Source organism: Vulpes vulpes, chromosome 10 (assembly GCF_048418805.1).
Source record: "Vulpes vulpes isolate BD-2025 chromosome 10, VulVul3, whole genome shotgun sequence".
In the NCBI taxonomy this organism is placed as follows: Eukaryota; Metazoa; Chordata; class Mammalia; order Carnivora; family Canidae; genus Vulpes; species Vulpes vulpes.
In genome coordinates this window covers 79,819,306-79,834,503 of record NC_132789.1, presented here as the reverse complement: position 1 = coordinate 79,834,503, position 15,198 = coordinate 79,819,306, and the positions used below count along the sequence as shown (strand labels likewise).

Below are 15,198 nucleotides of genomic sequence, written 5' to 3'. Positions count from 1 at the left end.
GATAAGGATGGCAGGAAGGTTGCAGGAGGAGTTGCAGCTTGGAGGATGCACTGGGCTCCTGAAATCAAATTTGGCCTACTCTGTTCTCACCTGGAGCTAGTTCGTGGCAGAGGTGCTGTGCTTATGCTTCACGACTGATCCCAGGAAAAAACAGGAAGTCCTGGTCTGTCATGTTCCTAGATTTCTGTGCGTTCACCCACTGCGGCTCATTTCTGGCTGTGACCATGACAGGACTGGAGGTGACTTAGGGGAGATGTGCTCCACTGCACTCGTGCTCTGTATGTACGGGGACCAGCCTGTGCTGCCAGATCCTGTCCTGCTCTCTCTCGTGGGGGTGGGGACAGGCCCCGCAGGACAGGAGCAGCTGCCCCAGTGCCGTGCTGACCAGGCAAGTTCTGTGTGGGTGAGTGGCTACTCGAGGAGCTCACGAATGCTTTGGGGGCACCTGGGCCTTAGGCACAGACGCAGACGTTCACCCCCTGGATGCACTGGGGACGGGATTGTTCACCCCAGGACTTTCCAGGGAAGACGGAGAAGCTCCTCCTGGGCTGAGAGCTAAACACACGTGGACCCAGGTTCTAGCTGTGGACCCCAACCCCTCAGTGCTCTGCAGTCATGCAGGACCTAGAATTGGGATGGGGACTGCGCTGTGGGTGGTGCTGCACACAGCCTCCAACTGGCTGCAAAACTCCCTAGCCCCACCTGGAGCAGCTGTCCACGTGGCAGGATCCCCAGGGGAGCCTTGGGCCCACCCCAGGGTATCTGGGGGGGGGGGCTAGGCACGGCCACATAAACAATGTGCGTGTGACCCTGAGGTGTGGATAGGGGTCAGGGCGGGAACTGCCACTCTCCACCGCCTCCCCCTCCTACCAGCTACGGTTTGGGTTTCCTGTCACAGGCACGCAGAGTTCCCCCCCCATGCGCACTCCCTCTGTCCCACAGACGTACTCACATTTATCCACTGGTTAAATGGGGCTGCGGCGGACAGAAATGACAGCTCCTTCTCCGTGTCGCCCGGCGGGGAGGAGACATGAGAGAGAACACAGGAGGAGGGACGGGGACTGAGCGGGATGGCAGCACGCCTGTGCACCCTGCCCAACCTCCTGTCATTGGCCCCCACGCGGTGGGACTGGGCTGCCCACGCTGCCCGTGTGGGTCCCACCTAATGGCTTGGTCATTTTCTACCTGTGGGGTCAAGGACTAATTCTAGAAACTCGGATGGAGCGACCACCTGACGTCCTTCCAAGTCAGAACTGAGTGTGTGAGGCAGTGGCGGCTGCCGTGTGCAGGTCACTGGCCGTGTGCAGGTCACTGGGCTCAGGGTGCGCACCCTGCCATGGCCAGGGAGGAGTGGCGGGGATGGGCCGACACCAGGGTTTTCACTGGGGCTCGGTCCTCCCTGATTCCTCAGGCATGTTACTGGGTCCCTGTAGGCCTCTACTTTGTCCATAAGACTGAGACAAAAATGCTACAGCTCACAGGATGCCGTGAATCTTGGGGGAGTGCGTGCCTCCCCTGCGTGGGGTGGGTAGGCACACGGAGCGCCAAGCACCCTGCTCTCCCTGGAAGCCGTGTTGAGAAGCTACAGGGCACCCTGTGGGGTGAGCGAAGGGTAGCGGGTGGACAGGACGATGTGCGCTCTCACACGGCTTACACTTGCTGGGGTACATCAGTGCTGGAAAAGCAGCCTGTGATGCCACTAGCTCAGGGACATGTGTGGGTGTGACCAGGGGACCACCGGACCTTGGGTGGAAACAGACGGGCCTCGTTGCCAAGTCTGCCGCGGGCTAGCTGTGTGGCCTGGAGCACGTCAGCTAACCTCTCTGTGAGCTCAGGTCTTCTCTGGAAATGAATCTGGTGACGCCCTGCTGCTAGGGCTGCATGGACCCTGCACTCTCAGCGGGGGGTCGGGGGGGGGGAGCCTTTGAAGGATCACACAGCAAGAAGACGGATGTTGATGTCGGCAAACATGCACAGAGGCTAAGTGTCAGAGTCAACTCAGCTCCTCCCTAGAGTGTTCGGGGTGGCTAATGGGCCAGTAAATAGCTGTGAGACACGGAGTTAGTAAACAGCAAGTGCACGGTCGACCAGTCGATGGGTCACTCAAAACTAAATAAGGACACCTCCAGACTTCACAGTCTGGGTGGGGGACGGGTCACCTCCAAGCAATGACAGTTCAGTGTGATGTGAATGGGACCCTCCCTATGTACTGGGGTGGAGGCTCCTGCGGGCCCGGTGCTTGGAGAGCCCCTGGTGGGTCCCCCAGCCGACCAGGGGTCCTGGGCCAGGTTTCTCAGGCTCTCACTTTTCTTTCCTTTTTCCTTTTCTTTTTCCTCCCTTCTGCTCCCCTTCCCTCCCCTCCTCTTTTCTTTTTTCTTTCTCTGTAGATTCATTTATTTGAGAGTGGGGGGAGGTAAAGAGACAAAAGAAACTCAAGCCGACTTCCAGTCAAGTGCAGAGCCCAGAATGGGGCCAGGTCTCACGACCCTGAGATCATGACCTGAGCTGAAGTCAAGAGTTGGAGACCTCACTCACTGAGCCACTCACATGTCCTTCCGTTTTCTTATCCATAAAATGGGCACATAGTGGTCTCAGCCTCAGATGGTGGTTGTAAGGTTCACATGGGGTGCGGCTGCATGTCAAGAATCAAGTTAGATGCCTGGCATGCGGACGGCAGACACGCACCCCCCGGAATGGCTCTCCTTCCTCAGGGCACCCAGCAACACCTACACAGTGTATCAGGGCCAGTCAGCGGCTCATCAGAGAAGTTGGGGAAAGAAAGAGGTAGAAGAGCAAGAAACGGAAGTGCCCATCCCCAGGACATGGAGGGTGCCAATAGACGTTAGCCCTCTTCAGCCTGTGGAACGTGTGACCCCAGGGCACGTGCACACCTGCGTGTGCACGACCTCCTGGAGCACCCGACTGGTAGATCACCTCGAAGCAGCCTCACTAAGACAGTCTGCTTTTTTAAGAGTTTGTGTGCATGGCTCTGCACAGGTGTCCCCTTGGATGACTTACCACCGCAGCATTTCCATAGCACAGGACCCCATCGCCCTCGTAGCCCTCCGGGCACACACAGCTCCAGAGGCCCGACGACATAAGCTGACAGGTTGCCTGAGGAAGCAAAGAGGAAAGGAAGGGTTGGCTTCCCTCAGCATCCCCGGAGCCACAGGCTCCATCGCAGGCGAGAACTGCGACTTGGGGTTGGGAGGCGCAGGGAGAGGCCGCTGATCCTGCCTGTCACTGCAAAAGGCTCCTGCCTGCATGTCTGCTGCAGCTGCTGCTTAATCACGATGAGGTTCTTTCTCTCCATCCCTTGCAGACTTAGCACATAAAAAGTCCAGGACACACCATTAATTTGAATTTCAGGTAAACAAGTAAGTTTTGGGGGCACCCGGGTGGCTCAGTGGTTGAGTATCTGCCCTCAGCTCAGTTCGTGATCCCAGAGTCCTGGGATCGAGTCCTGCATCAGGCTCCCCGCAGGGAGCCTGCTTCTCCCTCTGCCTGTATCTCTGCCTCTCTCTGTGTCTCTCATGAATAAATATATAAAATCTTAAAAAAAACCCAAGTAAGTTCTAGTGTACGTGTGTCCCACGTAATGCTGGGGCCATACTGGTGCTGAAGACGGACTGTGGATCTGAAATGCGAACTTATGCACGCACTGGGCACCCTGTGCACTTTCCCCAGGGACCGGAGCCCTACGTTGGTTCTTCCATGCCTCGGAATGACGTAGGCGGTTGTAGTAACTTCTCGTGTTGGAGCGTCAGTGCTGGGCTTAAATGAAGCAAAAGCGCTGGCTCTCCTTCAGATTTATGACGTGCTCTCGTGCTCCTTGAGAAGGAGACACTGTGAGGCATGTCCCCTAGTTTTCTTCTTTATAAACTACCCTCTCTGACGGAGGGGTGGGACCTGGCAACTGCGTGCCCAACTCCCGGCTATAACTGACGGGCTCATATGTGGGTCCAGCTGGGCTGGTCAGATCCTTTCTCCTGTGATTGGGAATTGGGACACAGGTCGTTAGTGGGCATCACTGGAGTGAGGGTGATGTTGATGGAAGAAGAGGGAACCATGTCCCTGCGGTGCAAAGGGGAGCGTTAAAAGTTGGGAGAGGGAGAGACACAGAGAAAGCAGATGCGCAGAGAAAAGGAACATGAGAGATGGCGTAGCCCCGGAGGACTGGAGAGGAGGTGGCCCTGAGCGTGGGACTGCAGGCCTGGATTCCGGGTCCTTGAACATCTCCCTGTATTTCCTGCCCATGAAGCTACCGTGGGAGCATTCCCCAAAAATGCCTTTTTTTTTTTTTTTTTTTGCTTATGTTGATTGGCACGGATTCTATTCCTGGCACTGAAGCACTGTAACCAGGGGTGTCCTCAGTGGTCCTGACATGGCTGCTTAGTGACAACACGGACACAAGCAGCTCCGTATGTCTGCCTGTGCATCCTTCACACAGACACAGCGCAGCCCACCTCTGGACGGGAGTTTTCACCATAAATTTGTTAGGTTATGACATTTGAAGTGGGAGCCCCGTTCTCTTGACAATTCAGAATCGCCAGCTGGAGCAAATAAAAAAATACCAAGTTAGATAGGAATTTCAGAGAAGGTCTGGATAATTTTTAGTGTGAATTTGTCCTTTGTAATCTCTGGAGCATGCTTGTGCTGAAGGAGTGCTATGTATTTGAAGTTTTGATTTCCCGGGGAAGCCTGTATTCTAGTTGGCGATCATGGATGGTTCTTCTAAGCCTTGGACTGGAGCAAAATTCTAAGAACTACTCACATTCCGCCTGGGGACTGTCTTCAGGAAGAGGAGGGCTTTGGTTCATTACTGGGTCCAGATCAGAGATAATCTAGGCCACTTTCTTTCTCAAGGAACCTTTTTTTTTTTTTTTTAATTTTTAAAGTAAGGATAAAAGAAACGAAGTAACTCACTAGCGGGTGACATTGTCCAGTTTGTTCCAAGCACGATGTTATTGCTTCACAATCAATCCCATTTCCTCGGAATCCTTCCTTGCACTCACACTCATTCTGTAATTCCAAGAACAAAAGGGATTATTGAAAATGACCGCCCTCCAGGTCCTGCCATCACGTGGCCTGAAACAAGAGCTACAGAAATCCCAGCGATTTGGTCTCCGAAGAGACAGCTCACGCCTTCTGTTGTTCTAGGCACTTGAGGTCCCAGAACTGTTGGTCGGCACATCCTATGTCACCGCTCGTCTGACAGTCCCCTGGATCCACCATCCCAGAGAGCCCCACATGTGATACAGGACAGCCCATGAGGTTGTGGGAAGAAGTGAACAGAATGTCTGCTTATGAGTTTTTACTTCATAAGTAGAAGAGACAAGACCTTATGAACATGAATGTGTCATCCTCTGCACTGGGTATTGTGGTAGCACCTCCCTGCACCCCCAGACCTGACACTTTAAGCCAAACATGGCTTGTCTTCTTAAATAAATATTCAGGGTACTTAGGATTTGTGCCTGTTTGGAATATCTTACAGTTTTCAGGCCAGCTGAGGACTACTGAGGGCAATTCTAGATATGGTCTACTTTTTTCCTTATATGGCACTCCAGGAAGGGCCCCGTCTCCCTGCACATCCCACAGCAGGATGCCTCTATCCACAGAAAGAAAGAGCCGAGAGTGGACAGATGCAATATGGGGTTGGACGGGGTGGTCCCAACCAGTCCCAATGCATATGTTAAAATCTTGACTCTAGGACCTCAGAATGTGACCTCATGTGGAAAGAGGGTTGCAATTATGTATTAGTGATGATGTGGAAACCCCAGGGTAAGGTGGCCCCAACCCAGTGGGACTGGTGTCCTCTGCAAACATGCACACAGGGAGGATGCCCTGTGGACACGGGGGCAGGAGTGGCGGGTGAGGCACCTGCAAGCCCAGGATGCCAACGATTGCTGGCAAGCCTCATGGAGCTTGGAGAGGCACGGCCAGACTCTCCCACTCCCTTTGATGGGACCCACCCGCCACACCTGGGCCTTGGGCCTCTAGCCTCCAGAACTGGGAGATAGTACATTTTCGTTGTTCTGTGCTATCCCGGGAGTGACACTTTTTATGGTGGCCCTAGTAAACTAATACACAGACCAGGATGGTTTTTTTTTTTCTTTCTCAAATGCAATCTGGCAATTTAGGTGAGTCCAGCAAACGAAGGCAGTTGTTTGCCAAATGCATGGTGAGACACAAGACAGGGGCGGGCTCTTTGATGAAGAGGACCTTCCCATGGCCACGGTTGCAGTACAGTCATCACCACCTGCCCAGTGCGGACTGGTTCCCTGCCTTGGTCTCCCGTAGGTGAGGCGAGGTGAAGTGGTGGCAGGCTGTAGGTGCTACAGGTCACGAGGGGACCAGCAGGGGCTCTGGAGTCAGACCGCTCTGGTGCGACTCCCACAACGTGACTTATTTTCTGTCAGATGTGAGCAACTTACTTAGCTTTCCTATGCCTCAGTTTCCTCTTTTGTAAGATGGGAATCATGGTAGTATGTACGCAGCAACAAAAGCAAAAAGGAACAAATAGGCCTACGTCAGGCCAAAAAAGCTTCTGCACAGCAAAGGAAGCCATCAACATGGTGAGAAGTGAATCTCCAGGATAGGAGATGGTATTTGCAAGTTATACATCTAATAAATGGTTAATATCCAAAACATATAAGTAATCCATACAATAACAAAACGACAAACTATCCTTTTAAAAAGCAGGAAGAAATTCTAAGACCTTTGTTGCAATCAGTGAACCCTTTGTTGCATTAAGTCTTCTGTATAGCTGGTTAGGTAGACACGTCACCCTAGAGTAAGGTGGCCAGTGTAGAAGGCGGTGTTGCTAGGTGGCTGCTGTGCCTGGTAATGAGGTCCTGCCCTTCATTAGTTCTCTGGGTCACAGGGAAGGCTGCAGTCAGAGGCACTGGCGCACGCAGGGCTGCTGGACAGACCTGTAGCTCCTCCTAAGTCTCGTTTGGATAAGAATTTCCACAATAACACAGCCACGTCCACACATCAGACCAAAGGGCACTCCGACCCCAGACGGAAGTCGGGTGTGTGGGGCACCTGGGGGGCTCAGCCTTCTGCTTGGGGTGTGACCCTGGGGTCCTGGGATCGAGTCCTGCATCGGGCTCCCTGCAGGGAGCCTGCTTTTCCCTCTGCCTATGTCTCTGCCGCTCTCTCTATGTCTCATGAGTAAATAAATTTAAAAAAAGAAGAATGAGCTACAGACATGTACCATATTTAGCAACACAGACGAACCTCGAGGCGTGATAGTAAGTGAAAGAAGCCAGATTCAGAGGGATGCGCCATATCATTCCAGTTGTATGTTATGAAGGTAAAAAGTTGTGCCTGGGATTAATGGTTTTTGATATTTCAGCTTTTGATCCCTCGCTACAGAACTATGGGGACCATTCCACACTGCAGGTATTCAGGCATCAACTTTAAAAAACCCACCTTTTTGTTTGGAGGAGGCTGCCTGTGGGTTTCTGTAGAGTGGTAAAGCTGATCTTGGTCTGTCATCCTTTGAAACCCCTTCTGGCTCTTGGATGCTTTTGGTGGTACTTGTTGAATCAGAACTCGGGACAGCTCTCTCAGATTCAAACTTATATTTGATGTTTTTGTTTTGTTTTGTTTTTTAGAAATTAACAAACTCGATTCTTTAAGAGAAAAGACATCGAGACTACCTCATTCGGCGATGCTTCTGCTACTGTAGGAACAGTACTTCTGGAATGAGGGTAATGAAGTCAACGGATAGGAAGCTAATTACTGCTTCTCCCGTTAAACAATTTAAAACTGGGGGATCCCTGGGTGGCGCAGCGGTTTGGCGCCTGCCTTTGGCCCAGGGCACGATCCTGGAGACCCGGGATCGAATCCCACGTCAGGCTCCCGGTGCATGGAGCCTGCTTTTCCCTCCGCCTGTGTCTCTGCCTCTCTTTCTCTCTCTGTGACTATCATAAATAAAAAATAAAAAAAAAAAAAAAACAATTTAAAACTGGTTAACAAGGGACTGGACAGAGTTCCTGGAGCCAGGCTACCTTTTGCCATTTCTAGGACGATTGGCTTGTATTTAATTTCAAAAGAATGCTTAGGCTCTCTGGGTGGTAGGATTGTTACTTTTACGCTTGGGAAAAGGGCCGTAGGGTGTGCGTGACAGTCCACGTGATGTACCGTCCTAGCCATGAAGGCCTGCAAGGTCATTTTGAGTCATGTGTAAGAACCGCAAATATTTAAGATTTGAGGTTTCTTATAAATGCGGATAGACCCTTAAAACCCTGTGTGGCGCAAACCCTTCTGCTACCTCAATTAACAGAATGAAAATAGTAGCATTGGTTTCAACAGCAGCCTCTTAGCATTCAAATGACACTTTGTTCAAACACACTGCTTGTGGCAAGCAAGCCTTTCATTTTATTTCGAGCAAGTCTGGTGTAGTCTTGTCTCATGTGTTTTGTTCTTCTGCATTAATAACACATGAAGACTTGAAACTGGAGCCATCCCACACTTTTTAACTGGTCTCCTGCGGCTGTACTTATGTCATCTACCTCAGCTAATGTGAGAACTGGGGATTGAGTCACAACTGATGTGCAAACCTGCTTTGTATATTTGGTGATTCTGTGATGTTAAGTGAATTGCTCCTTATCTCACTGACACTGTTCATCACGCACACATAGAATTAAAAATCATGCTGCCTTCCCTTTAGAGTCAAAGAACTCAACCTGACATCATGTACTGTACCCATGGGGGATGTGGAGTGAAGGGCTTGGCTTTTCATTCCGTCAAAGGAGGTATTCTTTGACAAGGCTGCAGGAAATATGTTTTAATGTGTAACAACAAAATCCATGATTTTAGTATAAAAAAATGGGCAGAAGGTCTGAATAGACATTTTTTTTTTTTCCCAAAGAAGACACATGGATAGATGGCCAACAGGCAGGTGAGAAGACACTTGGCATCTAATCATCAGGGAAATGCAAATCAAAGCCACAATGAGCTACCTTCTTACACCTGTTCGTACACCTTTTATCAAAAAGACAAGAAATAACAAGTGTCAGTGACGATGTGGAGAAAAGAGAACTCACGTGCTATTGGCGGGAATGCAAGCAGGTGCAGCCACTATGGAAAACAGTAAAGTGGTTCCTCAAATGATGAAAAACAGAACTACCATAGCTTTGAGCAATTTCAGTTCAGAATATTTATCCAAATTTGAGATGATAGCTGCATGCCTGTGCTCACTGCAGCGTCATTTACAGTAGCCAAGATACGGGACAACCCGAGTGTCCACGGATGGAAGGATGGATAGAGAAGAGGTGGTGTGCACACAAACTGGAATATTACTCAGCCGTAAGAAGGCCTGCGATCTTGCCATTCGAGTCAGCACAGCAGACCTTGAGGGCATTATACTAAACGAGACGAGTCAGAGAAATACAAATACCGTGTGATCTCTGTTTCATAGGGAATCTTAAACAAAACCCCAAACACCAAAACTGAAACCAAGCACCTGGATAAAGAGAACAGACTGGTGGTTGCTGGAGGTGGGATGGGGGTGGGCTGAATGGGCACAGAGTGTCAGAAGGTGAAAAAAAAAGAGTAGCTACACCATGGGTTTGCACGACCACTTGCTCTCACTACCACATGATTAAAGAGCTGTGGTATGTTCCAGCCAAAAGACTGCTGTTCCCCATCACACCTACCTGGCCGGGGCCTACGTACAAGCAGGTGGCATTGACGTGGCAGCCGCCGGTCCCGGGCAGCAGGCAGTTGTCAATGGCCCAGCAGTCCCTGCCGTCCCCAGTCCATCCCTGCTGGCACACGCATGTGTGGGTCCCTGTGCCGGTTCTGACGCACTCCGCCTGCAGAAGGGAAAGCAGCTCTGAAACCGCAGCCCTGCCACGTGGAGCCACAAGCACAGAGGGGAGGTGCCTTCTAGAAGCAGGTGTGTGCGTGGAGGGCAACAGGAACGGTTACCACGCACATTCTACCAAGATCAGGAGAGAACACGAGGGGGTTTAAAGTACAGAACTGCCTGTCACACCCCGCATCCGGCCAGCGCTGGGAACGCCGGGTCCCTTACTGAGTGGGGAGCCTTCTCAGGGATGCAGAGACAGCTGCCATCTCCAGCAAAGTCCTCTGTTCTCTGCTTCATGGAAGAGGCGGTGGTGAGGCTGGGAGGACACAAGGACGGCCCACGGGCACACGGCTGCGGAACTCCACGAGGCCAGCATTCAGGACACTAAGGCCGAGCTCCGGCCACCACACCCACTCTGGGCCTGTGGGGCCGGCACCCCGGGGTTGAAGGGTACACGGGGGAGGGCTGTGCAGGCGACACTGTCGCAGGGGCGGGGCCAGCGCAAGGTGCCTGCCACCATCTGATCTCACCTTCCCGCTGGGACGTGCCGCAAGGGGTGTCAACACGGGACAAACACGCTGCTGCACTTCAAGCCCCTCTGGCTGTGGGGGGACAGGGAAAGGCCAGGGTGGGCAGTGCGGCCGCAGGGCACCAGTTTGGGTGACTGTGGTGGGAACGGAGGTGGCCAGGGCCCCGCGTGGGACAGTATTCAGGCTGCGGTGGGTCTGGGCCGTGCCCCTGGGCTATCCCCGTGGACAGAACTTAGGGCAGTCACTCAGCAGCCCCAGCCTTGGTTTCCCTGTTAGTACAGGTGGGATCAGAACACCTGTTTCCTGGGGCTGCGGTGGGCGGGAGCAGAGGGGATGGCAGATGTGACATCACTGTCAGCTGTGACGTTTCCGTCCATAGTGTCTGACTAATATGTCCGGGATCAGATTCTCCGGCTGTATTTCTAGGAGCCCAGCGACCCCCTCCTGTGGTCTTGGCGCCTCCCACACGTGAGGTTTAGGCTCATGGGCCCTGGTGTCAGCTCTAAAATTTAAGGTTCCAGCAGCTCTGCCTCATGCAATGAAAAGCCATCAGACACTGCTTTTCGTAAAGCCTCCCCTGAGGATTCCCTAAAAAACCAGGCAGCTTGGAGATAAAGAGCAACACTCACATTTCGGCTACAGCGCCCTGATGCGAATCCCGTGCAAGGGTCCACTTCTGAACAGAGACCTCCATCCCCTTCGTAGCCCTCTTTGCAAACACAGCTGCGAAGAGAAGCGTGTGCACAAAGTGAGCCCCAGAATCCTGAGCAGCCTCCACCCGGAAGAGACTGCTGGGGGCTCACCCGTTTCTGCCTGACATCTGACCGCTTGTCCCTGGGACAAGCTGGTGCAGAAAGCCAGTCACAGGTGCCCAGGCCCTGTGACCTGTTAGCAGTTGCGGGACCCGGGCCTACCTGGCTGTCCCATTGCTGTATTCACAGGTGGCGTGAATGTGACATGACTGTGCGTCGGGCCCACAGGCAGATGTGTGCTTGTGGCAGAACCTCCCAGCAGAGCCTCCGCGGCAGGTGCCGGCCAGGCAGGCACCATCGCTGTCGATCCTGCTATCGCATGTCCCCAACAGGCACAGACACTCTGGAACACAAGGGCCGGAGCACTGGGATGGACGGGTGAGCGGAGCAGGGGGCCGCAGTCACTGCCAGGACAGCACCTCCCTCCAGTCCTCGTTCCCATCAGAGCACAGTGTGGTGCTGAGCCAGTGGAAGGTTCTGGAGTCTGTGCCTTAGCTCCTCTAGTGTCTATCCTGGTGCCTGAGTGTTTGCTGAGCTTGACTCACCACTCATGGCTGTTAGAACTCAGTCTCAGAAGTGCCTTGTATATGTGCATGTGTGCGCATGCGTGTGTGCATGTATGTGCATATGCATGTGCATAAGTGTGCACACATATGCGTGTGCGTGCATATATATGTGCATGCATGTGCACATGTGCATGTGCGTGCATAGGTGTGTGTGTACGTGTTTGTGTGTGCATGTGTGTGCACGTGTGTGTGTGCATGTGTATGTGTGTGAAAGAGGCAAAGGAACACGATCTTCATCTATGTCATGGTTGGAGAGCTCAGGCTAGAAAGCTCTCCCCGTTCTGGAATCAACAGATGGGGTTTCTCTGCCAGCCTGGCCTCTGCCATGCAGCTTCCTGTTCTTCACCCTCCATCACAGCAAACTGGCCACGACCACTGGCGTTGCTTGCGTCTGGTAGGGCCTTTACCTGTCCCCCCTTGGGAGCACCACCTGCCTCAGAGGGGGTACTTCTATCATTTCCATTTCCACAGGAGCAAACTGGGACCCAGGGACAGGGAGCACATGGCCCAACTCGCTGCTAGGTTTTGAAGCAGGGCCTTGAACCCAAGGTTCCAGGTCCACCTGTCAGTGCCCTGCGTGCACACAGTAGGCCAGGGGCGTAGCTGCTGTTTGCACATGTCTGTAGTGGGTGGGATGCCTGTGGGGCTCAGTGGTTGAGCGTCTGCTTTTGGCTCAGGTTATGATCCTGAGGTCCTGGGATCGAGTCCTGCACCGGGCTCCTTGGGTGGAGCCTGCTTCTCCCACTGCCTGTGTCTCTGCCCCTCTCTCTGTCTCTCTCATGAATAAATAAATCTTAAAAAAGAAAGAAAGCTGTACCGGGTGACTTTGCTTTTGATTATACAGATTTAACGATGGGAACGTGCCTCAGACACAGCCTCCCGCGCACTCGGGGAGAAAGACAGAGGCCACGTTATCCAAGGTGGGTGGCAAGGCTCTCAGGCTGGGATGCGATCTGAGAGGAAGCCCTCGGTGGTTGTGCCCAGGAGGCTACAGGAGAGGAACTGCTGTGGGTGCTCACCGCCAACATCCAGGACAAGACAAGAGATGTGGCGAGCGTGCTGCAAAATCAGGGCTGGACTGAAATCAAAAGACTTTTCATGAACTTCTAAGCAGGTCTGGACTTCATGTGCAAGAGACCAGGACCCAGAAGGCGGAGGAACCTCCTTGCCTAGACACTGGGCAGCCAAGGCCGGGACAAGAGGTGCTGCTGCCAGAGCCTCCAGGCTGCCTCCCAGCCTCAGCATTCTGCCCCACCGGCCTCATGGAAATACCAACGTCGGCAGGCTGGGGAATGAAGCCTCATTTTTGTTTCTCAGGAACCTTATTTGGCACAAAGAGCAGTGGACTGGGATCCGTGGCTGTTTGTGCTCTGGTGTCCTGTCTGTCCTGGGCGATGGCTGTGGGGACCTGAACAGGGGAGGGGAGGGCTGTGTGCTTTGTGAGCAGTGAATGAAGCTTATAGTCCTAGTAGGAGGAGCGGTGTCAGTGGGGTGTCAGCTCTGTGCTGCAGCCCGAAATTATGACCTAATGTCACCAAACACCATGCCGCAGGTACCGTTATCTTCATTTTATAGAGTGGGAAGTTGAGAGTCAGTGAAACCTGTAAGGTCACACAGCTGGTCACTTGCATGGTGGAGATGTGATTTCAGGTCAGCGTGATTCCAGACCCAGCTCTCATCCATTTACTTTTTTTTTTTCTTTCAAGTTCTAACCTTAGTGTAGAAATACACACCTATGTTTATTTCTGGACGTATATGTATCTGTCTGCTTAAATACACCCATGATGCCATTTTGAAAGACATGGTGTGTTTTCTAAAATTATATAACTGCGTTTTTCATTTAAATGCCCCGTGTCGTGGAACTTTCTACTTTTCCTCCAAGCTTCCTGACATTTGTGTCACTGGACTTAGAATCACGGCAACAGTAACAACAGTCACAGGCAATATAACCAGGGCCAGTGTCTTGTGTTCTGGGTGCCAGGCATTGTTCCAAGGCAAGTGCTTTCCATTTATGACTTGCACTAACTTTAGGAGGTAATTACTATTATCATCCCATGGGGAACCTGAGGGCTGGGGGCAGATAGTAACTTGCCCAAGGGCATACATTTTGCAGAGGGGACAGCTGATGGATGGGGCCTGCTGAGCTCATGGTAGCCCCAAGTCTATGGGGAAACCTTTTTTATCTTATTTTATTTTATTTTATTTTATTTTACAGATTTTATTTATTCATGAGAGACACAGAAAGAGAGGCACAGACACAGGCACAGGGAGAGGGAGAAAGCAGGCTCCATACAAGGAGCCCGATGTGGGACTCCATCCCTGATCTCCAGGATCATACCCTGGGCTGAAGGTGACGCTAAGCCTCTGAGCCACCTGGGCCACCCAATGGGAAAACCTTTAGAGACAGGGTTTCCAAGTGCGGTCCTTAGGCCACAGCAGCGGTGTCCCCAGGGAGCTGGTGAGACTCTCAAGTTCTGCAACACCACCCCAGGCCCTCTGCTTCAACACCCTGCCACGTGGGCCCCACAGCCGGCCGGGCTGCCCTGTGAGAACCAGGTGCTGGAGGATGAGGGTGTGTGGGGAGCCCAGGGTGCGGAGCCCTGTGTTGCATGGCAGAGGAGGCCTGGCTGCCGAGCAGGACGTGCCACTTACTTTGGTCACAGCGAGGTCCGAACATGTTGGGATCAGAGCAGAACTGGCACTGGGAGCCTCGGAAGCCGGCCTGACAAAGGCATGTCCCGTTGCCGTTGAGGCCGTCGGCGCACTGCAGGGGTGGGCAGGCCTGGAGGTCAGCTAGGACCCAGAGGCCTGACTGCTAGGAAATCAGACTTCCTGTGCCTGATGTGGCTCTCGGGGAGCCCTTGTGGAGCCCTCGTGGAGCCCTCAGAGCCTCATGGAAGTTGGGGTCATGTCCTGCTCCAACACTGACAAGCCTGGCCCTTGTGCCTTGAGATTTCCAACTTTAAGGGAAGTCATTTAGGGGGAAGAGCGTCATGATGGTGAGCTGGGGACCTGCACACCATGCTTGGGGGCTGTTGTGACAGGCTGCCGACCTCCAGCGTGAGGACCTGCAGTGTAGGACCCCCCTGACCCTGCATCCCCGTCCTTCCATTTCAGCTGTCTCAAGGTCAGCCCTGCCATGATTGCGGGGCAGCAGACTTGGGCACTGGTCCCCGCATCGGCTTGGTGGCTCGTTAGTCCCCGCTGTACCCTGTCCTTGCCTCACCTCCATCTGTCGTGTGGGCAGAGTCCCCTCCTTGTTGACCTGGTGGGTTCAGACGTGCATTTCCTAAATGCACGGATGTATGATTCTCCAGGTGAACCACAGCTGCTCACCTGCGTTCGCTTAGCCCTGGCTCTAAGCTATGTGACTTAAGTTTGGGCCTTTTACTAGGTTTTGGAGGTGGGTTAAAAAAAAGCAATCACTGGGCAGTACCTTTTTTTTTTAAGAAAAGTATCACAGAATCTTAATCTTGAGAGGAATCTTGGTGATGAACGCAGGGGACTCTGCTCTCTTCCCTGAGAGG

General features: G+C 52.8%; 1 protein-coding gene across 3 annotated transcripts in view; it reads right to left on the bottom strand.

Annotated features, from left to right (window-relative positions):
* STAB2 (stabilin 2) overlaps positions 1 to 15,198 on the bottom strand; it is a 139,524-nt gene that overhangs the window by 64,488 nt on the left and 59,838 nt on the right. For all 3 annotated transcript variants that reach the window (XM_072724744.1, XM_072724741.1, XM_072724743.1), the window contains exons 22-28: positions 14,324 to 14,435; positions 11,268 to 11,448; positions 10,983 to 11,076; positions 9,669 to 9,827; positions 4,927 to 5,022; positions 3,019 to 3,114; positions 953 to 1,000 (exon numbers count right to left, since the gene is read on the bottom strand). In XM_072724744.1, coding sequence (XP_072580845.1) covers positions 953 to 1,000; positions 3,019 to 3,114; positions 4,927 to 5,022; positions 9,669 to 9,827; positions 10,983 to 11,076; positions 11,268 to 11,448; positions 14,324 to 14,435 — 786 coding nt within the window. The remainder of the gene's footprint in view (positions 1 to 952; positions 1,001 to 3,018; positions 3,115 to 4,926; positions 5,023 to 9,668; positions 9,828 to 10,982; positions 11,077 to 11,267; positions 11,449 to 14,323; positions 14,436 to 15,198) is intronic.